The sequence below is a fragment of the Cygnus olor genome, chromosome 5 (assembly GCF_009769625.2).
Source record: "Cygnus olor isolate bCygOlo1 chromosome 5, bCygOlo1.pri.v2, whole genome shotgun sequence".
In the NCBI taxonomy this organism is placed as follows: Eukaryota; Metazoa; Chordata; class Aves; order Anseriformes; family Anatidae; genus Cygnus; species Cygnus olor.
The window spans coordinates 16,654,299-16,679,765 of record NC_049173.1 but is presented as its reverse complement, the minus strand read 5'-3'; the positions used below and the strand labels follow the sequence as shown (position 1 = coordinate 16,679,765).

The window sequence follows — 25,467 nt, the reverse complement described above, 5'->3', positions numbered from 1 at the left end:
ATTGCCTCCGTCAAGAAGAATGCTCTTTTCTCTATCTGCTGGTTAAAGTACCCTTCCCCCTGTATTAGATTCAGGCTTGCCCAGTCAGTCTGCACATGACAGCTCCAGGATTAATCCATGTAATTCACAGCACGGACAAGGAATTGCCAAACTGGCCCAGTGAAGACCTTGGATTCAGCACCCACATCACCAGGTGCACTTGCCTTTCGTGCTGGCAGCCTGCTGAATTTCATGTCAGGCTCACAAATGGGAGTTCACAAAACTTATCACCATTTCAGCATCTTAAGGACATTGTATTGCACTGCAGTTGTTGAGTTTTCACCCTCAGGAGTGACAGTGTGTAAGCAGAAGATAAAGGATTCTCAGTAAAAAACTCCACCTAAAGATGTGCTGTACACAAATTTGGACATCTCCAGGACAGGCAAGACCCTTTAAAGTTGTCCCCCACAGTTCTACTGCCAAAAGGGAAAAACATATCTTTACTGAGATAAAGGAAAAGGAAAAACATCTTCATTATTGAGTTAGTAATTATGAGAGGAGCCATTTGTGACAGAGGTGAACAGTAAAAGGGTTTGATTCCTTTAAATATTTTTCATAGAATCATAGAATCCCAGAATGGTTTGGGTTGGAAGGGACCATAAAGACCACCCAGTTCCACCCCCTGGCATGGGCAGGGACACCTCCCACCAGACCAGGATGCCCAAAGCCCCATCCAGCCTGGCCTTGAACACCTCCAGGGATGGGGCATCCACAGCTTCTCTGGGCAGCCTCTTCCTGTGCCTCACCACCCTCTCAGTGAAGAATTTCTTCTTTATATCTAATCTAAATCTACCCTTTTTAGTTTAAAGCCATTCCCCCTTGTTCTATCACCGCACTGCCTGACAAAGAGTCCCTCTCCAGCTTTCCTGTACCCCTCTTTAGGTACTGGAAGGCCGCTGTAAGGTCTTGCTGGAGCCCTCTCTTCAGGCTGAAAAACCCCAGCTCTCTCAGCCTGTCTTCTTAGGAGAGGTGCTCCAGCCCTCTGATCATCTTTGTGGCCTCCTCTGGGCTCATTGTAATAAGTCCGTGTCCTTCGTGTGCTGGGGGCCCCAGACCTGAATGCAGCACTCCAAGTGAGGTAAGTCCTTCATTGAAGAATGTCTGTTTGTGAATATTTTCACAAAAATGTTTTGCTTTATCAAGCTTCAGTAAGTATCAAAAAAAAAAAATTAAGAGAACTGTCATAAGTCTTTCATTCTTTACATCGAGTTGTGTCCTCAGTAGGGAGGATCAACTCCCGTCCTTTTAGAGAATTGTTCTGAGTAACCTGAGTTTTTTTCAACAAATAATGAATTAAAATGAATGAAGAAAGGCATATGGCTGAAGGCAAATGAAGTCCCAAATCCTCAAATGACATTCGACTCTCCAGAATTCATATTCCACAAGTTGCTCTTCTTTAAACATCACTTGTCACTTTGGGTCTCCTAACTTGGGCGGTTCTGTCAGTGTCCAGGAGGGCTGGCTTTGTTTCTCATTTGAAGAATAATGCGCTATCTCTGTCATTTGCATATGGAGAAAAAGGAAATAAGATAGTGAGGACACTGCAGGAAAAGATTCATCATGATTTATTACAGGAAAAGAAAGAAAGAGGAGTAACGAAAGAAAAGGAAAGTGATAACAGATGAAAAACCTAGTGTGCGCACGTGTAACACAATTGATTTATACCGTGGGAGAAAGAATGCAAGCACAGCCCAAGTTTGTGTGCTTGGTTTTGATGCAACTGAGGACACAACAGTGGAGACAGAGCAGTCTTTCCAGAGTGCAAATGAGCAGTGGTCCGACTTGAAATACCCTACCCATGAGCCAGCTTCTGGGCATTGGCTATGTATCATTGCCTGGGTCCAATGCACTGCACCCCGGCATTTTGTTTACACCCATTTACCCCCAGTTAGAGCCATTAGCTAGAGTCAAGAATTTCCATCACTTCTTGTTAAAATAGAGCTCTTTAATCCCCCCACCCCCCACTCCCCCCCCAAACTCCTATCAGTTTGCTCTTTTTCCATGCTAGCTGTTGGATTCTAGGTTTGATTTCTAATCATTTTCTGTTTATAAATCATTCAGTGATTTTGAGGAAACGAGGTATGTGTTTGGGCAAAGGGAAACAGAACTGTGTCTCCGTTTAAAAATTTTTTTTAGAGTTGCTCTTGTACCTGTATGCTTTAAGAAAATGTGCCAATTATTCAATAAATTAAAAAAATATATCCTTAAAGGCTTATTAATTGCAAAGACACCATCTTTCACTCTGGAAGTCAAAATCCAAGGGAGAATGTAGCTGAAAAGTATCTCCTGACCTGTGCTTATGCCTTCCCTCATCACCTGTGTCTGAAGACTTTCAGAGAGGGAATTGCGCTCCGACTGGCACAGCTCCACTAATATAACCAAGAGGAATTATGTTCAAACCAGGGCCAGGACTTTTTTTGCTGTGTTTTTGACAAGCCAGTTGCATCTGGTCAAGTTACCTTCAAAACCCAAAGCTGCATATGCTTAGCGGAAGCATGTTGAAGGTTGGTTACAAGCTCTCTGAAAAGTTCCTTAGCACTAGGCATGATCCTTCCCCCACATTTGTACATTTTGACCAGACTGAATCTGGTCTGATCAGGTGTGGTAAGGGACTTCCTCTTCAGTTCCTCCTCACTATACCTCAGTTCCCCATCTGGAGCATGAAGATAATAAGGGCAGGTGGATGTGGCCTGCCAGATATTTTGTGGACTGACCTAAGCTGCATATGCATCCTCTCTGTAAGCAAACACAGATAAACTACGGCATGGATTTTGGCCCTCCTTGTTTTTATTTCCAAGTTTGGGAATAGATTGTTTGTGTCATTTTGGCCTTGAATGATCATCAGACATTCACAATCACATGTGAATTTTCCATTGAGGGATTCTGTAGGGTGTTCTGAAGACCAAACAATGGAATAAAAATAGAATTAATCTGTAAATAATAAAATCTCTTAAAAAAAACCCTGCCCTTCTGTATTAGTTTAAGGGAAAATTAACTGAGTCTATTGAAATCTGAACAGATGGTATTATAACACTTGAAAACAAGGCATTAGTTGTTAGGGTTTAAAATATTACATGAAGAGAAGATACTCTACGGTTTTTTTGGTTCCTTCCTACTTAAGGATAACATGACTTCTGTGGGGTCCTGAACTCTTTTTTTCTAAGTAGTGTCTGGGAAGGTGATACAGGCACATGAATTGAAATGATGATTATGTGCAGCATGCTGAATCACGTGACGTGGAAGTCAAAGGTCGTGAATTCAGTATTTCCACTCTGTTGCTTAATCAGTCACGAGGCAGGATGGATTTTCTATTAACTCATGACAGTACTAGCTCTGTGAGAATGTTCGGAATAGGCAGCAGGGCTGATATCTGCTCCTGGGGTTTAAGTCTTAATGAGGCCTAATGAAAAGTGATAATTCATATCTGTAGATGAACATTTTGGAGCCTTTGCCCTATACTGGAACTCTCCATAATCTTCCCGCACCTTGTAGGTTCCCATGTTGTCTTCATTTGAATTCTAGCTGTTGCATCAGGCTTGAGTCGAAGTTCTGTGTGGTGAAATTATCTGCATAGGGGTTAGTTGTAATGTGTCTGGTGTAGAAGATAATAAAGAAGCAGAGGGAAAATGTTGTTTTGTACTGAGAGAGGTCAATCAATTACCTTCATGGCGGGCTTGTTACTACTGGCAATGTTGGTACTGTGTGCCTTAGCAGCACTACTGAGATGTTTCAGTCAGAAGTCATCAGATTTGTAATTTGGCAGCTGGAGCTTTGTGGGCTAACAGGCAGTTTTTCCAAGGCCTTGCACTATCCTGTCTGGAAGAAATGCTGGAAAAATTATTCCTTTTAGGGCTAGATGCCTTCCTTTTAATCATGAACTACTCCATCATTTCTGTGGGCAATGTGACAAGGAATGGATGATCATGTGATGATCTTTCAAAGTTCTCTTTAAGTAATTGTTCCTGGTCTTCCACAGTCTCAGAAATGACACACGGATTTTGCCATTAAAAATAATTCATGCATATGTTCTCAGCTTTCTTATAACTTATTAATCATACTCCCTCTGGGTGCAAAAGACACCATATATTATAGAATCATAGAATGCTTTGGGTTAGAAGGGACCTCATAAGGACAGAATATTTCTTAGAAGCTTCTCATTCTTCATCCAGGAAGATTACCAGGGTCATTTATAGGTAGAACCTGATGGGAAGACAAACCTTTGAAGAAACAAATACAGGGTGAGGGTGGGAGAAAGAACGATAACAAAAAAATCCTAACCTAATATTATGTACATTTAACAACTATCCTTACTAAGAATAAGCATTTACAGAAGAAAAGGAACAGTCATAAAGCTTGAAAGTGTTCTGGTACTGCAGGTTTGGGACACTGAGTCACAGATAATGAGGGGGAAAGACGTTGCTGTCACGAGTGTGAGGACAAGTAAGGTGTGGAGGTCCCTCCAAACAACGCTAGCCAAGTGTCTTCACCCTAACACCACTGTTGAGAGGGACTCTAAATAGTAAAATGTGTATGGACAAGAATGTGAGAGGGATCTTGTGCTGTCACATAAAAATCTGACATCCACCAAAAGGTTTCACACTGAAACAATGACTGAAAATTACTGCAAAAAACGTCTCTTAGTCAGAGTAGACTTACTTGTTAAAAGTAAATAAATGTGAAATTCATGTTGTCTCAGAAATGTGCCGTATTATACATATGTTTTTAGGACGGGAGCAATTGTGAAGGGAGATCCATTCTTATTCTCCTGCATGTGACATGAGCCCTATTCTTTGGACACTTTTCTCCACCCTTTTCTTTAACTCACCTATCAGTTAATGGAAGGTGCTCTACAGCTTTCCACAAAAAGTTTTGGTTTTCTCCTTCACTCACCATCATGTGCTTAACACGCAAAACAGATGCCTCGGGCCCCACTTCCCCTTTTTGCTAATGAATACAATAACTTAGAGACAGATGAAACAACATCATGAGAGAGGTATTCTTTTCTTCTTACCCAACAATAAACACTGGTCTGAAATTATCTAAGGTACTTGCTGTGTACTTCAACCCCATACACACAAAGCCATAGAAGTCTCCTGTTTGTACGAAAATTTCCTTCCTCCTGAATGTGCCTTTTATATATTTAACGATAACAAATACACGTGATACAAGTATCACTCACTGCTGGAATTGTATGTTATTCCTTGTAGTTTTCATTTATAAAAGTCACTTTTTAAATGTTTTTTCTCCTTTGGTTGGAAGTGAAACTTGCCCTATAGAGCAAATCTATCTAAAGAGAGTGCTGAAGAGGTTCTTGATGCCAAATCTCTTGGCTGGAGCATTCACAAGACCCTTTTTTGTCACGCAAACCTCCAAATCACGGGGTTTTGAAAAAGGAAATGGGCTGCTTGAATTCATTGAGGATCATGATGGGTCATCAGGAAATAGCCTGAGAAAATCCTGAGAGACATTATGAAAAGGAAGTCAGAGACTGGAAATAAACGGGTTTAGAGCTTGGATTATTTCTTTACCAGTGGAAACCCCAGGGTACTTTCTTGTAAAGGAGTCCATAAGGACGTGTGAAGCCCTCGGGTTGCCCTCAGCTCATGTCTCTGAGACCAGTCGCGATACCTTAGGTGAACTTTATCTAAAAAAAAACCAGGACAACTTCAGGCTATTTACCCGTTACCCACATCACCTTTGCTTGCACAGCATCTTTCAAGTACTTTTAGGCAACATTAGCGTTATCGTACAGGACATGTGTGTGGGAGGGATTGCTGCAAGGCGATAAGGGAGCCTGCACACGAGATAGGAGCCGTGCCCCCAGCCCCCCCCGGCCATGCGGAGCACGGCGGGGCTGGGGCTCCCCCTGCCCCCTCAGCGCCGCACCGCACGCAGCCCGCGCTCCCCCGGGGGCGGGGACCGTTCCCTCAGGGCCGGTGACGTCACCCCGCGGGGGCGGGCCGTTACTGTGGGCGGGGCAAGGGCGCTCTCGTCCCGCCCCTCGGCCCGCGTGTGGGCGGGGCTTGTCAACGCCTCCTGCGCGTGCGCGGAGGGGGGGGGGCGGCCCGGAAGGCGGCCACGTCTACCGGAAGGGGTCGGCGGTGCCCGGACCGCGGCCTGCTCCGGTGGGTCGGGGGCTGGGGGGGCCGTGAGGGGCGTCTGGTGCCGCGGGCTGCGCGGGCTGGGGGCGGGAGTGCCTCCCTCTGGGCCTCACACCGAAACCTGCAGGCCAGGCTTGTAAGGAATGGGGTTTGTCTGTGTGTGCCTGTGCCTGTGGTAAGCGTCTGGCCGCTTTTTGACCTCCCCCCGGGTTTGGGTTCTGTCAGGTGCCAGCGGGCTTTGTTCTGTGTTGTTGCTTCGGATTGGCTAACAAGCTGGGTGCTCCCTGGCAGCTGCTGGTGCTAGGAACATGGTGCTAGGATGATGGTAAAGTCTAGGTTTTGTGCATTGTGCTCAGAAACTGATTTATGTCCATTCGTTATCAAAACACCAAAATATGAAGCTAGCAGGACAAAAGTATTAGCATAATTACAGCTGTAACACATGAATACAGCATTTTTTCAGGTAGCTCATACATCCTGTTTTATCAACACCTGTCTGATTTTTCTGTGTCTTTTGCAGCTCATGTTCCTGAAATTTTAATTTTGTAGAGGTCATTGACAGACATCAATCATGTCCTGGCTGGTCGATCTTGCTGGAAAGGCAGAGGATCTCCTCAACAGGGTCGACCAAGGTGCTGCGTCGGCTCTGAGCAAAAAGGACACAGCAAGCAGTGCAGTTTATGATCACAAGAATTTGGACTCTGCCAATGAGTATTCTGAACTGCGCCAGCATACGGGAGAGCTGAAGTACCAGACGTCATCCAAAGCAGCCTACATTTCCTCAGCAGCTGATAATATTAAACACCAAAAGGCTGCAATCCTAGCAGGAACAGCAAATGTGAAGCCAGCACGTAGGACATCTTCGGAAGTTGCTTCTCCTGCAGAAAGCGTTTCCACACCCAGAGCTTCCTCACATTTTGTGAGGAGAAAAAAGTCTGAACCTGATGATGAGTTGTTATTTGATTTTCTCAACAGTTCTGAGAAAGAGCCTAATGGAAGGATGGACTCTAAAAAAGAGAAGAGCAAGGCACCTGTTACTCAAAATCACTCTCGGACTTCAAGCATTAGTTCTGTGTCTACTAGCACGCAGAGTGGAAAAACTACTGAAGATAATTCCACCAGGAGCCAAGGCAATGGTAGTTTAATAATACTGAACCTAGACATGTTTAAATCCCACAGTGTTGGGTAAGGCTAGGTAACGGATTTGCTGGCACTTGAAACATTTAGCGGCAGTAGTATGTCAAATGTGTGGAGTTCAGCAGGGCCCTTAACATTTTCATCACTGAGATTATCACGCTAATTTGGCAAGCTCTGTAGGTAACACGTAAATCCTGTGTGTTCTCGATACACCTCACTGCTGCTGCTCACCTCGACCTCCCCGAGCTGTGGGCTGACCTTGCATCAGCTCCCGTGCGTCCCCACTTAGAAGCGTAGGTTCTGGTGCTGCTGTGTTTGTTCCATCGCCCAGGGGCTCTTACCTGGTGATGCCGTGTAAGCGAGGCGGTGACTTTCACCACAGCTGGTAGATGGAGCTGGATGTTGCCCAGTGCCCCACCTTGGGTAACGTGAGGTTTTCTCCCTTCTGGTGAAGGGGTGAGCTGTCAAACTTACGTGGCCTGCAGAGTGGGAAGTTGGATGTGGATAGGCTGTTGTAGAGCTACCGGCTTGAGAGTGAGATGGATGAGGCCTTTGGGTTTGCCAGAAGTAGTTTGTTACTGCAGTCTGTATCCAGAGCCTGAAATAGCTTCCAGGCCAGATGGTCAAAACCTGGGGCTATTCTCAAGTCTCTGCTAAGGAGAATGCAGCTGGAAAGTGTCAGGAACTCATGTTCTTTATCTCCAATCTATATCCTTGCTGTTGTTTCTTCTATAAAATTGAAGCAAAGGATTGTATTCCTTAATTACGTAGTTAGAATATTATTTCTGCAGAACTTGGAGCATGTGAAGCACTGTAAGTGCTGGTTTTTGGCTTAACTGTAGTAAGCATGCTTAAGAGTGGAAGATGTAGAGATGTAAAAAGGGGTCATTTCCAAAGATGTGACTGTTTTGTATTTCTGGGTCTGTAACTTTTCAGTAAGGCTTAATAGTCATATATGTGAAACAATAACATGGCATACTCTATGTTGGTACTTGATGCTCAGGGAGTATGCTTGTTTTGCTCGGTGTGGTCCCTTGAGGTTTCTTCTGAGGATTTTTGAGTGGAGTTTTGCATCTTGAGGCTGCCAAGTGAGGAAGCATGCAATTAATAAATGGAGTTGGAGAACACTAGCTTCAAAGTCAACCGCATAGATGCTGCGTTTAGATAGCCTGTTTAACGGTTGTTGAAATAGATTATGGTCCGTTAGCTGTAGACAAAAACAATTAATGCTAAAGTTTGTACATTGCCCTGGATGCAATTCAGTATGTGCTATAAATGGCTAATTTCTTGCTTTATTAGCTTCATTAATCTCTTGAGCTTTCCAGACGAAGGAATAAAGATAGATTGTCTGATAATTTGGAAGTTGTGTGAATGAATTGAAAGGAAGGAAACAACATTTCGTAGAACCATTTAAGTAGGAAAGAGATTTGAGAAAACGTGGAACGAATTTCGCTGTCACTGCAGCTACTTGCTGGTACGTTGCTCAGCATTAACAGTCTGTCCCAGCTCCCTGGGCACCGGGTGATGCGGCCTGTTGCAGTGGTAGCCAGAAAGGTGGAGCAGGTTGGCTGGAATCACAGAGTGAGATAAATAACGCGGTGGCAGCTAAACTGCAGTCTTGTGTTGAATTTGTTGCAGTCTTTCCCTGTGGATTTTCACGTTACCTGTCTGGGACATACTGAATTCAGAAGTCGTGGTTTTGGATCACCTGCTTGTTTGCTCCTTGCGTGATGTGCTGTCTTATCTTAACACTGGTGCAAAGCTTCCAGCTGTTTGCGCATTGAAATCAAGGCTGTCAGAGCGGCTGTACTAATTTTAGTCTCGATTCCAGCGTGCAGACAGCTGGAAGCAGTGCCCTGGGTGTGTTTGTGCATGCTGGGGAAGGGCTGTAGCTTGCCCCGTCCTCGCAGGGGATTCTTCAGACAGCTGCCAGGAATTCCCTTACTGTTCCCCTTGCGGTTCTAAGATTAAAAAAAGTAAGAATCTGTATTGCGGTTTCCATAATCGAGAGAATTAGTTTCTGTTGGCAGAAAGCTTTTAACAGTTTGGCAGAGTATTATCTACCTTGCATTTTCCCATTAGAGCGAGGAAAGGTTACACTTCTGCTTTGAGTCACTGCAGCTATTTCTCATGGTAAAAGTACTTTTAAAAAGCAGAATTGTCAGTAAGATGATGTTTTGACTGAAGTGATTCTTAAAATGCTTTTTTACATAAAAGCAACTAAAACGTGTAGCTGCGTGGCTGAATTACGTAGTTAGGTTTGACACCAAAATGATAAAGTACGGCCATCTGGACAGATTTTTGAAAATAAAATCAGTGTCTGCAAAATCAAACTCGTAATGGAAGACCAGATGAACTTATACATAGCAACTACTGCAATTTTTAGTACTTTTAATATCTTCTGTTACTCTCTCAGCTTCTGAGGACATCTCTGGGCAGCATAGTCACGAAAAAGTGTTAATATCTTAGAATCCTGAGGAGAAATTTAATGACTTTTGTCTTGCTGGATTAGCAAAATTGCTGCATGATGCCTATGTACTGTATCATTATCTGTTGTGTGCAAGTCCATGCGGAGAAGCAATGCCATGTTCCATTTCAATATAAGCTATTTTGATTATTTTTTTTTTTTTTTTAGATTAAATGCATTTAACCACCGGTGCATAACATGAAATTACTGTTTGTATCAAGGTGATCTCCAAATACATTCAGTTCTAACTTGTCTGTCTCTGTACAGAAACTCCAGACAGTTCAGATTCTGGTCTGGGAGCACAAGTGGATGGCGTGAAGGATTCGTCACTAAGCGCAGTAGCTAGTCCTAGCCTTACAGCTAATGATGATTTCAAATCACACGAGCTATCCAATCTTCGCCTGGAGAATCAGCTGTTGCGGAATGAAGTTCAGTCTTTAAATCAAGAAATGGCGTCATTAATTCAGAGGTCCAAAGAAACACAAGAAGGTACTGTAGTTCAGAAACTAAGCTATATGATATAGTTAAAATGCTAGTAAATTAGAAAATCATGCTGTGTTAGTGCTGAAAATGATTACTGTGTTAGTGTTTTATAACTATAATAAAGTCTTCCTAGTTAAATTAGTATGTATGACTGACTGAGTAAAATGATTCCTGGATTTCAGAATAATGAACTGGGAGAAACGAAGAGTCTTGTTCAACTACAAAAATAACACAAGTATTGACTAAAATGATGTAATTGAGTTAGTTTCAAAACTTACACCTTCTTAAAACAACGTTAACAGATGTTAACATTATTAAAATATTCTTCCTGCCTTTTAAAATTCCTGGCAAAATAGTTATGGGTAAATTCCTTTAAGTACTTGAAACCTGACTACTTTCTGGCTGTAAGCTATGATCTCTAATGCCTATAAATTGACATTAAAATATCAGATTTAATATTTTTGTATGATTTTACTAGCTTTTTCAAAGCCACATGAAGTGGCAAATATAACAAATGAATATAAAAGCACTTAAGTAATAAAATGTTTGTCAAACTGCTACAGTTAGGCACATGACAGAGGGACTGTTGTTTTTTTTCTGAAGTAACTGTATGAGCCAGAGAGCTTTTGTCTCCATTGAAGCTTAACATGTAATCTTTGATTAAAAACAAAAGTCTAGGTGAGTATTCAAGTGTTATTTTAACACTGATGCATTTTTCCACTGACTGTATTTTAGGTTGATCTTACTGTCATATCGAGTTGAACTAGATGCTTTATGCAGAGGTTTCCAAAGGTTTGCTCACACAAACAGAGCTATTCAACAGTAGTTTATTGTAAAGGATGAGGCAGGTAATGTTGTCAGAATGAAGATGCCAGTTTGGAGATCGTGTGCAAATGGTTATGGGTCTGACAGCCGGAGTCTGGCATTTGTTATGTCTTGGTAGCTCACAAAGTTTCAGTATTACTGACGTGCATCCTGGCCACTTACACTTGGAATTCTCTATTTGTAAAAACTTAAAAAAAAATGTTTTACTTTGTAGAATTGAACAAATCCCGGGAAAGAGTAGAGAAGTGGAATGTTGATCATTCGAAGAGTGACAGGATGGTTAGAGAACTTCGAGCTCGAGTTGATGATCTGACAGAAGCTGTTGGTGCCAAGGATTCCCAGCTAGCTGTGCTGAAAGTACGGTTGCAAGAAGCTGACCAGCTTTTAAGTTCTCGTACGGAAGCTTTGGAAGCACTGCAGAGTGAAAAATCACGGTACGGCATAATTTCAGACTTCATGACTTTGCAAATAGTAGTAAGCTTCAAAATTCAAGGTAGATTAGTCTCTTTAAGAATAAAAATGAATAAACTAATGTGGGCAGATTGCATCAAGTTTTGAAATATGAACGTCTACGTTAAGCCCGTTACATCATAGCTGGCAGTGGAAACTGGGTAAATGAATATTAAATAAGAGCAATTGCCACCTCATCGCTGAAATACATTTTGTGTAACGTATTCACATTTATGTCACAGGCCTGAAGCTAAAGATCTCAAGAAATGTTTATCTTGAAAAATACAATTGCATATCCACACATATAAAGACTTTTTGACTTATGTCATTACTGGCATATGAGTCTGCCCCCTGGATGCTCCAGAATATAGGTCAGGGAGGAACTGCATGAGTTACTGGCTCCACACCTCACAACTGTAGCCACCTGTGTTCAGTAATTTGCCATGTAAATTTTCAAGATTGGTCTTAAAACGAGGTAGTCATATTTCTCCCTTAAAATCGTACTAGATTTCTTATTTCTCACCTAATATGTATATTGCTTTCAGGATAATACAAGACCACAGTGAAGGGAGCAGTCTGCAAAATCAAGCCCTTCAAACCCTTCAGGACAGGTTACGTGATGCAGACTCTGCACTGAAGCGAGAGCAAGAAAGTTACAAGCAAATGCAGGTTAGATGGGAAGATTAAAGAAGAGTTTCAGACTCTCCTTTTGAGATCAAATCTGTGAGGTTCTTACTACTGTCTTTTCCCCTTGACTGTATTTCCTGCTCAGGGTACTAAGCGCTCGGAAAGATGTGTCTTCTACTGCACTAAGCATCCTTATGATGATAGTTTAATTTCTATGTTACTTTGAAAGCTTTATGATTAAAAGTTTTTGAAAATTGATGCTGATTTTTTTTAATGTTACCTTTGATGTAAAAACATATTTTAAAACCAAATCTGTAATCAATTTAATTTTCTATGTGTGGGTTGTGTCCCCACCCACTGTCTCCCACAATTTTAGCATGTAATCTTAAGAATATTAGGCTGAGCGATCACTGCTATGGTAAATGTGGTAGTTCATGTTGCTAGAGACTGTGCGTTCCACATTTAGCTTGGCCTTTATTATACATAATAACATCTATGAAAATCCTTATTGGTGTTCTTTTTTTTTAAACTACATCAAAATATGGCAGTTGAAATTTGATAACATTTTTTTCACGAAGACCTTGCTTTTTGTTTACCAAGTGTATGTAAACCATAAGACCCACTTCTGATGTGGGAAAGAAATTTATTTTACTGTTCTCATTTGCCACTTCCTTAAGCTGGCAGGATTTCTTTGACATAGCACTAATGCATCTCTAAGTTGGAGGCAGTCGATGTGAGGTGTTCTTTCAAGTGTAGTTGCTTTTAAACTTTTATTTCTTGCTTTCTAGGTTAAAGCTGAGATTGTGTTTAAACACAACGTATTGTTTCTTTATTGCTAATAGAATGAGTTTGCGGCGCGTTTAAGTAAAATGGAAGCAGAACGTCAGAAATTGGCAGAAGGGATAACTGAAGCTGAAAGAAAGTTTTTAGATGAAAAAAGGCGAGCTGATGAGCTTCAGCAGCAAGTCAAAGTAACTAAAAATCACCTAGAATCTGCAAAACAGGAGCTGGCAGACTACAAACAAAAAGCGACTCGCATACTCCAAGTAAGCATTTCTTTAAAGAAATCCAATTTGACTTGTACACCTAACTTTTTAATGTGTTATGCCTCAAGTAATTCAATCTGTGTTTTTTTCCATGTAATCTGTAATTTACTTTGGGGTATATGATACCTGTACAGGACAGCTACCAAACTGCATTTTGTATCTCTAAAATTCAAGTTTACTGGTTGGGATTCATAATTAAAATGGAAGTTTGGGTCCTGAACTTAAAGAAATATCCAAGTGAACCATTGCACTTATTGTGCAACAGCTGTCAATGTATTCCTCATCCAAGAGCCTGATCTTAGGCAGATAGATACATAGATGTAACCTACAATTTGTTCCACACCCTGTGTTCTTGTGTCAAGAAAATTGCTCTATTCTGCTTGAGGCTGAAGCATAGCATGTCATGGACACTTATGTGTAAATCAAAGAAAATATTTTTATATATACTCAAAGGTTGCACTATATAAACAATGGCAAAATTACATATTTTGTGCATTACTACTTATCAAAGTTAGAAAAACCAAACTCGGCTAATTTGAGTTTTGTTTATGGAAGTTAGCAAAACATTAAAGATAAATTCTATTTTAGAATAATGAATTTAGTCTGATATCTGAGGACAGCATTCAAATCATCGTGATGAATACAAGAAGCATGAGATCGGGAATCAATGTCAAGCTAATGTTAGGTTGATTCTGAATAAAAAGGTTAATTTTGTTTCCCAGAAGAGTTATTGCTGGTTTTGGTTCTTACTTGGCTTTGTTGGCAGGAGAAAGGATAGACTGAAGCTTTGCCTGTAATGTCAGTCTACTTTCTTGTGTTGCCTGGAAAGGCAGAATTTTTATCTGTGACGTGTTTAACAATCCAGGCACTTCTAAAAAGAAAAACGGCACTCTCCTTTAGATAACACAGACTTTCAGTAAATCCAGTCTAACGGCATACAGGAAATCAGAAAAAATATCAGTAGAGAAGCATTTTCCATTTAAAAATCTGTAGGGTCATTAGTAACCTGGCTAAAAGAACAGATAAAGCAGTTCGTTTGCTGTACATCTACATACAAGTTTTAGAGCAAAGCCGTTTTGACAAGTTGTTTTTGAGCACTGTTAAATATTGCCGTCAATAATATATTGATTTATTATTTCAGTCCAAAGAAAAGTTGATAAACAGCCTAAAAGAAGGCTCTGGTATTGAAGGTATGGATAGCCATACTGCAAGCACAGTGGAACTGGAGGAACTGAGACATGAGCGTGACACTCAGAGAGAAGAAATACAGAAGCTAATGGGACAAATACAGCAGATGAGAACAGAGCTGCAGGTAGCTGTGATTATTACACGTCTGTGTAGTTAACCATGTACAAAGGACTGTGTTCTTGTGTACTTTAGGGCTGTTGCTTCTAATGTTTACTTGACCTAGTATTAAAACAAGCCAACTTTTTCTCAATGTGGGGCAAATACCTATAGATACCCAATTTCTTCCCATGTTCTCTCACTCCTGGTGGTGGGAGGAGTATTACAGCTACCATTCTTTCTTTCCTCACTATTACGCGCTCCTTTTGAGGTAAGCATTTCTTTCCAAACAAGCCTGGTGACTTCTGTAGAGACTACAGTTGCTTCAAGGATTAGTAACCCTTGCAGAAAAGGATATAGGTAATCTGAGTCGTCTGGGGCGTAATTGGCTCAACCCAGCAGCTGCGTGCCAGCCTACTTTACACACTTGTAGCCGCTAGACAGTAGAAGGGAAAAAGTCACTTGGATGCTTCTCATGTTTACAAAATGCATATATCTTATTTCTATTGTAATAAAAATATTCTGTATAGAATGAGTGAATGTCACTTATTTCATTCACCATCACGTTCGTTGTACTTGGAAGGAATATTGAAGATAAAACTTTCTGCTGTTACCTATGACGGATTGCAGTATTGTTTGAATGTTAGTGAAATGGGAACGTTCTGTTAATTTCAGGATATGGAGACTCAGCAGGTGAGTGAAGCTGAGTCAGTGAGGGAGCAGCTTCAAGACCTACAAGAGCAAATAGCAGCACATAAAATGGCCAAGCAAGAGGCAGAAGCTGAACTAGAACGGCAAAAACAGGTAAGGAATTCTTGAAAGCTGATTGGTCTGTCTTATTTTGGCTCCATTCGGTGTCATCGGTAGAACATTCAGCTTAATGAGAGAGTAGCTTATATGGTATTTAGATTATTTTTTCTTCCTGCATTCCAAAGAAATCCCCTTATGTTTAATGAGTGTCACTAGGCCACAGTGCAACCAGTAAGAAGCAGTACTCCTGATAAATGGAGATCTCACTGATGTATTAAAGAATAAATATGACCGTGGAGAGTGCATAAAATTGATCGTGACCTTAAATTTTATTCAGCAGGGGAACAATTCTACAATGGGGATATAGTAGGATGTGTAACTGTTATTTATATCAAGAAATTTAAATACTAAAAGTGGTTATGATAGGACTTCCTGTGCCCAATTTCTACGTAAGATTTAGCTCTTCAAACAGTGTTGTTGTAATACCAAATTCATAAGTCTTTTTAATCTACTCATTACTCAGTTCTGAAGCTAAAGTTTGTTACTTTCAAACTGCTGTATAAGACAAATAGCTGGTAAAATGGTACTAGTGAATTTTGTCAGATCTTGTCATCTTTTTAAGCAGTTTTATGCTAGAAAGAGGCGGAAAAAGGCAAACTCATATTTTAAACTAAATATTCAGTAGAAATTGGACCAATGCTTTGCACCCTATTAAAATTTCTGTTTCAAAAAAAAAAGCTCATGTAAAGAGAATTAATAATGAGGAAAGCAGAAGAGTACACTGTATCTGCTAGGAACAATTTATCTTACAGGATTATCTGTCCTTGCAGAAATTACATTTTAATGAGATGATAGCAGCCTGAACTAATTAAAAGGCCGAAGTCGAGGTCTGCTCTTGATGCATAGCCGATGTTTATTATATCAAAGCAGATGGTAGTTTGTATTACGTTACTCCTGCCATTCTGAGGGGTATATTTTAAGTCAATACTATGTATAGAAAAAGTGAGGTGAAGACTTTTTTTTTTTTAAAGGCATAGTCAGTTATTACAGAAAATGAAGTATTCCTTTTGATGACATACAGGTACATGTGCTTTTAAGGTAATTGTGCGTTGATAACTTAATAGAATTGTGGTCTGTTCTATCTGGGAGTTGCTTTAACTTGCTGTAAGGTTTCTGAGACTGAAGATGGAAAATAAGTCAAGGTTATTTCTTATGTTTTTCCTTCAAACCATCAGATATACGATTATCTGTTTTCTGTAGCAGCTGATAGCTGAAGTGGTACAGTGATTTGAAGGCTGTCCTAAATTAAAAGATAAGTATGGTAGGTCTTTAACTAGGAGTTAAAACAGCCACTAAATCCTCAAAGAAACAAAACTTACAGTTAGTTTTGCTGTTCAGTAACTTGTCCCCTTGCTAATGTTCCTTCCCATTTCCCTGTATTACATTCATTTATCCTAAACTTTTAAGGAAGATCTGTGTTGTACACGGGTATAGATAGATATGCCAAGATTTTGATTTTTTAACTTAAAAAAAAATATATATATATATGTATATATATATATCTTCAATTGATGGGTTTGTTTTAGGAATACAGATTCGCCCAAAGTATTTGCTAATTCTTTAAGTTATATGGTATCATTTAAAGACAGCAATATAATAAACAGAATATAAGGAAGAGAAATCATGTTCCTAGTGAAATCTTATGGACTAGTCTGGACTAGTATTTGTTAGGTCAGTCTTCACAAAGGAATTTGATAGTCTTTAAGTTCTGTCTTCATACTCAGCTCTTGTTTTTTTCCCAGTGCTAGACAGAAACTTTTAAATTATATTAAATTTCAGTTTAGATTTGATTGCAGTATATTGCCTACTTGTGTTCTACTGTGAAACCCTTGATAAGAGAACGTCTCTCAAAGTACACGTGTATGAAAAAAATCTTTGTTATCCATTTCATAGGAACTCCATTATACTGAGGAGGAATTGTATCGAACAAAAAACACTTTGCAAAGCAGAATAAAAGACAGAGAGGAAGAAATTCAGAAGCTCAGAAATCAGGTACTTTGTTTGTATAGAAAATAACTTTATTAGCTTTACTTATGAAATTGGGGTTGAAACCTATTAATTTGCTTAAACTGCACAAAAGACAAAATCTCTAGTAATGAGTTAGTGTGTACTTGTTTGCAATACAGAGTAGAGCTTTAAGTGGAGAGAGTACAGGAAGGCAACCACAAAGTAGTAAATAACGTAATTTTATACTTACGTGTGCTTTTGTCTTCAGAGGAAAAAAAATCATCTGTGACCCAACTAGACCTGTTGGGGTGGTGCTGGTTCAACACTCTTTTTCTGAAAACTAAAAAGTCGTTGGTGTTTGATTGGGTCATCACTGTTTCTGCAGGGATCCTTTTAATTGGGCATAGGAACATGTGTCCTTCAGGATGTGTTTATTATTTATTTATTTATTTATTTATTTTTGTTTATTTTTATTTTTATTTATGTTTATTATTTATTTATTATTCCCATAGGAACAAAGGTGTCCTTCAGACTAGTTACCTGTCTAGCCTACTGTTCAATCTCAGACAGTGATAATGAGGACAGAGTGTGAGCCTGGCCACTTTCTTCACTCCCTTGTGCTCCTTCATCATCTGCAGTTTAGACATGTTAGAGTTTTAAGTCCCTGCTAATTTCTGCCAGTATGTTTGTGGAACTCTTTTCCTTAAATCAGTCTAATCCCTTTTGGAACCTTCTGATAGCGTCAACCATCATCAGCCTCTTTGGACAGCATGAAGGCATCACCCTTATTTTGTGTAAATTATCTTAGCATAATAAAAAGCCAATATTTAAAGAAGCTGATAACCTAGGGTCAGCTATGGTCAGCTGTACAGTTAGTGTCAGAAGATTTGGAAACTTGTGTAGTGTGATACAAAGTTCATGAGCCTTTTGGCAGATGATTCTTCTGATAATGTTGGTTTCAAGAATACCTGCTACCTGCCCTGGTACATTACGTTCCACTTGTATTTCTTGATATCTCACTGCGTCTGGCTCCTGCTAATTCCATTGTCTCATAATTGAAGCTACATCTTAATGGTATATGATGGCTCAGGTCTAAAATGGGAGCGAATAAACGGGTTTTGCAATATGTCATGTTTGTCAGATTTTGAACGTGTTCTGATTTTTTTTCCTTTGCTTTGTTTTTTAGCTCACAAACAAGGCTCTAAGTAGTAGTAGTCAGACTGAACTAGAAAATCGACTTCATCAGCTGACAGAAACACTTATTCAGAAGCAGACCATGTTAGAGAGCCTGAGCACGGAGAAAAACTCACTTGTCTATCAACTAGAAAGGCTTGAGCAACAGCTGAAGGCTATCCAAGGCAGTAGTTCTAATGGACCTTCCATTAACATGTCAGGAATTGATGGTGCTGAAGGTAAATAATGAATGCTAATATTTAAAACTCTGTCCTTTCTGCAGTTCAGCCTTCTGTATTTCCTAATGTCTTTCCCTGTAGGTCTGAGTTTATAAAGGAAAAAAATAATCCGAAAATGGTGCTTATAGCAGAGACCTTGTTAGCAGCAGCCAGTACCAAAAATAGTTAAATTAAAACCTCCTTTTTGTCTGTAAGTGCTGTTAAGTAAACTTAATAAAGCCAATTTAATTCTCAGTACTGTGACACTATTAGAACCGTCTTATTTACAAATCCTGTCACAGGTGCAAATAAATCTGTCTTTGTGGGTTTAAACGGAATCTTAGAAGCAGGAAGTATTGTTCCCTTTCAGAAAGGTGTTGGGAGGTGAGCATTAACACAGAACTTTTGAGAGCTGATAAGAATTTCCTCCTTTCTTTCTGTTCTTCTTGAAAAGCAGCTTAAAATATGGGGGTTCTGCTTTTAGGTGGGTTTATCTGTACTGTGTAGCAATCATCCTGTCTATAGGAGAACCTCAGCAGACAATACATGGTTTTGAGATGTTACTTTTCAGAGTCAGTTTGAAATTTTATATATATATATATGATAAGTGACTTTAAAAGCAATGAATGAATTTTAAGAGGTGTAAAATGACAATCTAGGCTTTTGTTTCTTTGCTTGTGAAAGACAGACCTTTAAGAAAGTCAGGAGAACTAGCAAATTTGAAGTATATTTCCTTTTGGTTTGTTTCTAAGCAATTTCAGTAAGTTTCTTTATGCAATTAAAATTAATCTGAGAATCCTTTTTTAATAAAGTTGATGCTTAGTAGAAGTATAAATAAAATAGAAATATTTGGAATATACAAGTTAGTATCATAAATGCTGTCAAAATTTTACTGTATGAGAAGTAAAAGCAAAAAAAGCTTTACAGTATCAAACCTGTTATTTTATATACCTAATAATAAAATTATTATTGCTTAATAGAGTTAGATACCAGGCTTTTGGTATCAATATTGTGTCTGGGATAAGCTGTCCATCTTATTAACTAAAATAAATTTTTAAGTGTACTGAATTGAAGAGATGCTTAACTTGATCATAAGTTTATCAGGAATCCTTCTCTCATGCCACACATCCTTGCCTCCATCAAAATGGCACTAACAAATCATATGAATCACTGTTTTTGATTTTTATGTATCTTTGTTGTAAACTATTTATTTACTTAGACAATAACTTAGCTGGTTTTAGTTTAATGAGATGTTTTGCTTTCTTTCCTTCAAATAGGTGCTCGTATGCGTAATGTTCCTGTCCTTTTCAGTGACATGGATACTAACATGGCAGGAATGTATGGGAGAGTTCGCAAAGCTGCCAGTAGTATAGATCAGTTTAGGTAAGAGTGTGCTAAAGGAATACATCTTGTAATTACTGGAGTCCTTTTGCAGTTTTCTGTGACAGCTTCTGTTTTGAATTGCTTTTATCACAGTAAAAGTAAAAAATAATGACGCTAATGTACTGAGTACAGTATAAATTACTAAATATTGACCTAGTTCACTTGCGCTTTCCAAGGATATAAATACCCTTGGGATGTTACAAGCTATAGTAAATTATTCAGACCGTGCTCTTGTATCCTGTAGGTTTTGATACAGGAGGATCATTAAACTATATACAAAAAAAATTAACCTTTTTCTTTACCAACTCCCACGTTTTTCATTTTCAGAGGTTTTGATTGTGTCTGGGATAAACACTGTATGAGTATTAGTGAGGGAGTGTTATATATGCTTGGGGACTGTCAGTTTCTTCTGTTTAGGCATCCTGATGAAGGCAGAAGGCAGGATTCTGGGTTCTGACCTGGTACAGCTGTTTACCGTAAAAGAAAGATAATTGTTCAAAGAACTAGTAAACAAAAATCATGCTGGACCCAGCAAATGACTTACTTTGATCCGTTTTCTCAGCAGTTAGATTAATTATCAGTATTCACAGCAAAGGTCTGCCCCAAAACTTCAGTCAAATACCAGTAGAAAACAAACTTAGGTAGTGCTTTTTAATCCTCAGATATCTTAACAGGAAATCCTTTGTGCTTTCATGGTACTCTAACTTCATTGTGAAGAATATTGGGATTTCCTTGATTGGAGCCTATTATCCGAGATGTTTTAATACTCAGCTTCATTTGGCAGTATCATAATCACTTCAGTATCTGCATGTGTTTTTTTTAAAAGCAACATTATTGAGCAACAGTGCACATCTAGTACAGTATACTTTGTAGTGTTGTAGCAGTAAACTTTGAAAACCTGTGTCCTTTTCATCTAATAAAATACAAGAATGGTGATCTGTTAGATTTTACAAATGAGAACAAGGTTTTTAGATGCTTCAGTCTTTTAAAAAAAGATTCATGAAAGCTCCTCAAGTAACAAAATTTGACAAATTTGTGAGTTTAAAATGCTTATATCACTTCTTGAGTCTTAGCTTTGTTCACAAATTCTGGGCCTATCATATGACAAAAAAAAAAAGTATGTTTAGTGGTCTGAATTCTGAATTTTCTCACTCCATTGAATGTCTTGAATACATGAAGTAAAATTCAAGTCGGAAACAAAGACAGGTATATAACATCGGCTGTAATTTGAGTTTGTGGTGAGTAGAATGAGAGGAACGGGATTTTTTTTTGCTCAGTGCTAACTTGTACATGTTTTTTTCTCCCTTACACTTCTATAGCATTCGACTGGGAATCTTTCTAAGACGCTATCCCATAGCAAGAGTCTTTGTAATCATCTATATGGTGAGTAAGTTTTCTTCAAAGTGAGAATGTAGTGTAAGTTTTCTATAGCCTATTCACATAGTACATCTGAAATTGAAATTTGATGTTTAAAGGCAAAAGGCTGTATAATTAACAACTCAATGTTGGTATTTTTTTTTTGAGTAGACTATTAAGTAGTACTTACAAAACAGCATTCTGGAGTCATGTTGCTTGCCAGTTTTCAGTTTTTCCTGTGAATTCTTGGAATAGAATTCTAAAGACATTCATGTGACCACCGTTTAAAAGACTGTAAAAAATGGAGTGAGAATTAAAATACAAAACAGTATTGTGACCTGTATACACTGAGATCAGGAAATTGACTTCTGTTGTAGGTGCTCTTAATATTTGCCCATCCACTTTTTTTCAGTAATTAATAATCATGCTTGTCTAGTAGCTGAAAAAGTAGCAAGTAAAGTTGTTTTTACTAGAATTCACCAAGTAGTAGAAAGCTGCTTGTCCATATTAGGTGAGATTGTCAGCTGCAATTGATAAAAATGAAATTCCTTCGTTTTCCACTGGAGGGCAGATGTCTGTCAGTTGAAGTGACCTGTGGTAAGGTATTTGTGCAATCTGTCCTGCTTGAGAATACTCATTAGTCAAGTCTTTGAAATGAAAGAAATTACGTTGCTTGAGAACACACAATGATTTCTCTGAACAGAGTCTCTGAGAACAACTGTCACTGTTTCAGGAAATAGAGCAGAGTCACATAAATAAAGGAAATGACAGTTTTCCCCTGCGATGGTTTCTTCCAGCCTACTAAGTACTGTAAGGAACAGGGCTCTTTAATTCCTGACTTCTCTCTTTCTTCATGACTTAGGCTTCCCAATATGTGAATAAAATGCTTTGTGCTAAAACACTGAAGAATTTTACTGCCGAAGCTACTCAGTAATGGTTGCACAGGAGCCCTCTATTGGGCAATCAATGACAATTACCCTTTTTCAGCTGGAACCTTGGCTATGACTATTGTAATTTTAATGCGTAGGTCTTGTTTTTTGTTTGTTTGTTTTGTTTTTGTTTATTTGTTTTCTTTTAAGGAAATATGGCTTAGGTACTGTCAGTTATCTCTCTTGTTACACCCCCAGCAACTGTATTTGGTTACTGGACCAGGTTCCCCAGAGAACTCCGGCAAGCTTGGTGCCATGATTGCTTCAAGAAACATTTGGACACTGCTCTCAGACACATGGTCTGATTTTTGAGTGGTCCTAGGTGGAGCCAGGAGTTGGACTCGATGATCCTTGTGGATCCCTTCTAACTTAGGATAATCAATGATTCTGTATAATTTCAACAAAATTTGAATGAGAATTTACATTTCTACGATGTTCATAAAAATACCTCAAAACAATGCCCTTAGTAAGGGGAAGGAAAGGAGAACTCAGCTGTTTTTACACTGTCCGGTATCAGTCAGTTGGCACAGGAGCTGTGGCTGATCACACGATGTGGTTTCTGTGGGCTAGGCTGGGTACTGCGGAGAACACCTGGAGTTACTGGGGCATGGATGGAAAGAGAAGGCAGAGGACATAAAGAAGCCGCCTAGATTGCTATAGATTTATTTTTGCTGCTTGTATAAAATCTTTAGCTTTGTGTGAATGGTGTCTTTGGAATCTGACTCAGCATTTCATTGTGCAAGTAAGAATTATTTTTTTACAAGTAAAAATAGTATGAAAAATACTTAAAATATTTGTACAGAAATAGCTTCTTTTAGCTCACAGTGTTGCTGTAAATGATGATTGTATGTGCTGATAAGTTAATGCTTTCTTCTCTTTTCGCAGGCATTGCTTCATCTGTGGGTAATGATTGTTCTACTTACCTATACCCCAGAAATGCATCACGACAGTCCCAGTGGCAGATAGACCGAGACAGGACCATATGCTGTGCTATGTAATTTGGACTGGCAGTGTATTTAGAATAACCAGTCCAGAAATACTGGCAAACTTTTTCTCATGGTGTTTAGGAAGAATGAAAACGATCATGCCTGATTTATCACTACTTCTTAAATACACATATAATACTATGTAGCTTTTCCAATTTACCTAAAAAAGCATCACTTTCCTGAAGAAATAAAGCTATTAAGTTAAGCTCAGTTTAGCTTTTACATTTTACATAAACCTTCTCATGGTCAGTGTAAAAGATAAAGTTTGCACCTACAGAGAAATGCAAGGATTGCTGAAGTTACAGATAAATAAACTGTTTTAGATAGTGCTGGTTATGGGCTATGGTCAGGTAAAAAACTGTACTTAGCAATTTAAATAAACCTTTCTTTCTGGTTTCTTTCAGTCTGCTTTTGCACTTCTGTTTTTAACTTTGTAAATAGTAGTCTTTTCTTTAAGGAAACTGTTAAACTGAAAAAATAACAATGGATTGGTGCAATATCTTTTTGTAAATAAGCTGAAAAATAAAATATTATACATTCTTCTTAGCTTTGTACTTCAGTGCAATAGATGTATCTTCCCTATCAGCTGAATAGTGGGGTTGCCTATTTAAATGCTGGTACTAGAGCTTTATTGGAGAGAGAGAAATGGAGGTTTCAAGAAGGAAGGTTCAAATCCTTCAGAAATAATGGTGTTTCCTTTTCCTCTTGAAATTTATGTATTTTAACTGCATTTTCTTATATACCTCTCATTACTATGTGTCTTAATCAGACCTTATAATCACTGAAATATTTATTTTCTAAAACTTTAGGTACCTAATTAAAACTATTTCTCTGACAGATTTTGTATAATGTAAAAATAATTGTCTAAATACTTACCAAATGTACTAATAAACACATCTCATCAAATACATCTCATCAAAGACTTAAGTAAAACCCATAAAATCAAACCAAATCTACTGTAATAGTTCTCTTGTTAGACTGGCATTTTTAATTATGAATTCTTGATACACTAGCACAATAATACAAGGTCACTTTCTTTCCTTAAGAGTTTTTTTCCTATGTAGTACTCAAAGCTGAGTAATGAAAAGATGACTAAAAGCAATTTGTCACACCTACTCTAATGGATATAGTTCAGTCTTCATGTGACTTGAACATGCTAAGCTTTGGTCCTGTGCACGAAGTCTGTCATACTGTCTCCTATGGAAATGTTACAGTGGAAAAATGGCTATTGCTGCTCTGATTCAGATCTAGTAGAGAAAACTGAAATGTTTTGATGAATTAAATAATAAAAGAGCATTTTCAAAAAGCTGTTTCTGTACCCTCTGTGTTACTTGATGCACTTTTCGTAATTCCTGTTGTTAGTTTTGTTTTCAATTCTGATACTCAAGCCATTCTTGAACCCTGCGGAGAGCTGACTGCTATAGAAGGAGGTCAGATATGGGCATCTGTAAAACCTTGTTCTCTATATGTTTGGTTTTTTTTGATTGGTTGGTTGGGTTTTGTTTTGTTTACTCTTAAACATCCAAACAACTGAATCTTAGCACCTGAAGGAGGTCAGGTATGGGCATCTGTAAAACCTTCTCTATATGTGTTTTTTTTGGTTGGGTGGGTGGGTTTTTTTTTTTTTTTCTCTAAAACATCCAAACCACTGAATCTTAGCATTTTGGGTACTCCAATATACTGTGACAATTTTGGGGAGAACATTTTTGGTGGTATAAGCCCCTCACCTTTGCTGGCATTACACCAACTGCACAGCTATTCCTGCTTCTCTCTTGCATATTTTTTTTCTATTTTTTGTTGGAGATCTTCTAATCCACTGATACTTTTTTTTTTTTCCCTCCCTCTAGTGGAGTAGAATCAGCCTTGTGTTCTTGACCCACATAAGCCTATGTTGCTAAGATGATTCTGGTTTTTATTCCTTGTCCCAGAAATTAACTTTTTTTTTTTTTGCCACTTCAGTTGACATCATTGCTATCTATTTACTTATTTTTTTTTTTTTAATTTGTGTTTTTCCTATTTGTGAAAGAGGGGCACAGCTCTTTGAGGGGAGTACCTGGTTACATTTTGATTTTTAAAAGTTGCACTTTTGTCACACTGTGAATGGGTATGTTTTCACCTTGTAAGAAATCTGGAAGTTGGCAGTTTATAGTTGGAAGTCCTCGCCAGACAAAGTTCAGTGTGGAGGATTACATGGGGTAAGGAAAGA

The 25,467-nt window shown here is 38.8% G+C and overlaps 1 protein-coding gene across 3 annotated transcripts; it reads left to right on the top strand.

The window, feature by feature from the left end:
- Window positions 1-6,044: 6,044 nt before the first annotated feature.
- On the top strand, window positions 6,045-24,560 carry GOLGA5 (golgin A5). 3 transcript variants are annotated; one of them, XM_040558812.1, is made up of 13 exons: window positions 6,045-6,164; window positions 6,661-7,276; window positions 10,012-10,233; window positions 11,267-11,486; window positions 12,048-12,171; window positions 12,972-13,175; window positions 14,317-14,487; window positions 15,135-15,263; window positions 17,163-17,261; window positions 18,403-18,628; window positions 19,885-19,990; window positions 21,310-21,373; window positions 23,161-24,560. In XM_040558812.1, exons 2-13 carry the CDS (start codon window positions 6,712-6,714, stop codon window positions 23,239-23,241), a joined length of 2,211 nt encoding a protein of 736 aa, XP_040414746.1. In that variant the 5' UTR covers window positions 6,045-6,164; window positions 6,661-6,711; the 3' UTR covers window positions 23,242-24,560. The 3 variants fall into 3 exon arrangements, with proteins under 3 accessions (XP_040414746.1, XP_040414748.1, XP_040414747.1); XM_040558814.1 differs by having other exon boundaries at window positions 6,089-6,164; window positions 6,661-7,270; XM_040558813.1 differs by lacking the exon at window positions 6,045-6,164 and adding an exon at window positions 6,213-6,276.
- The last annotated feature ends 907 nt before the right edge of the window (window positions 24,561-25,467 follow it).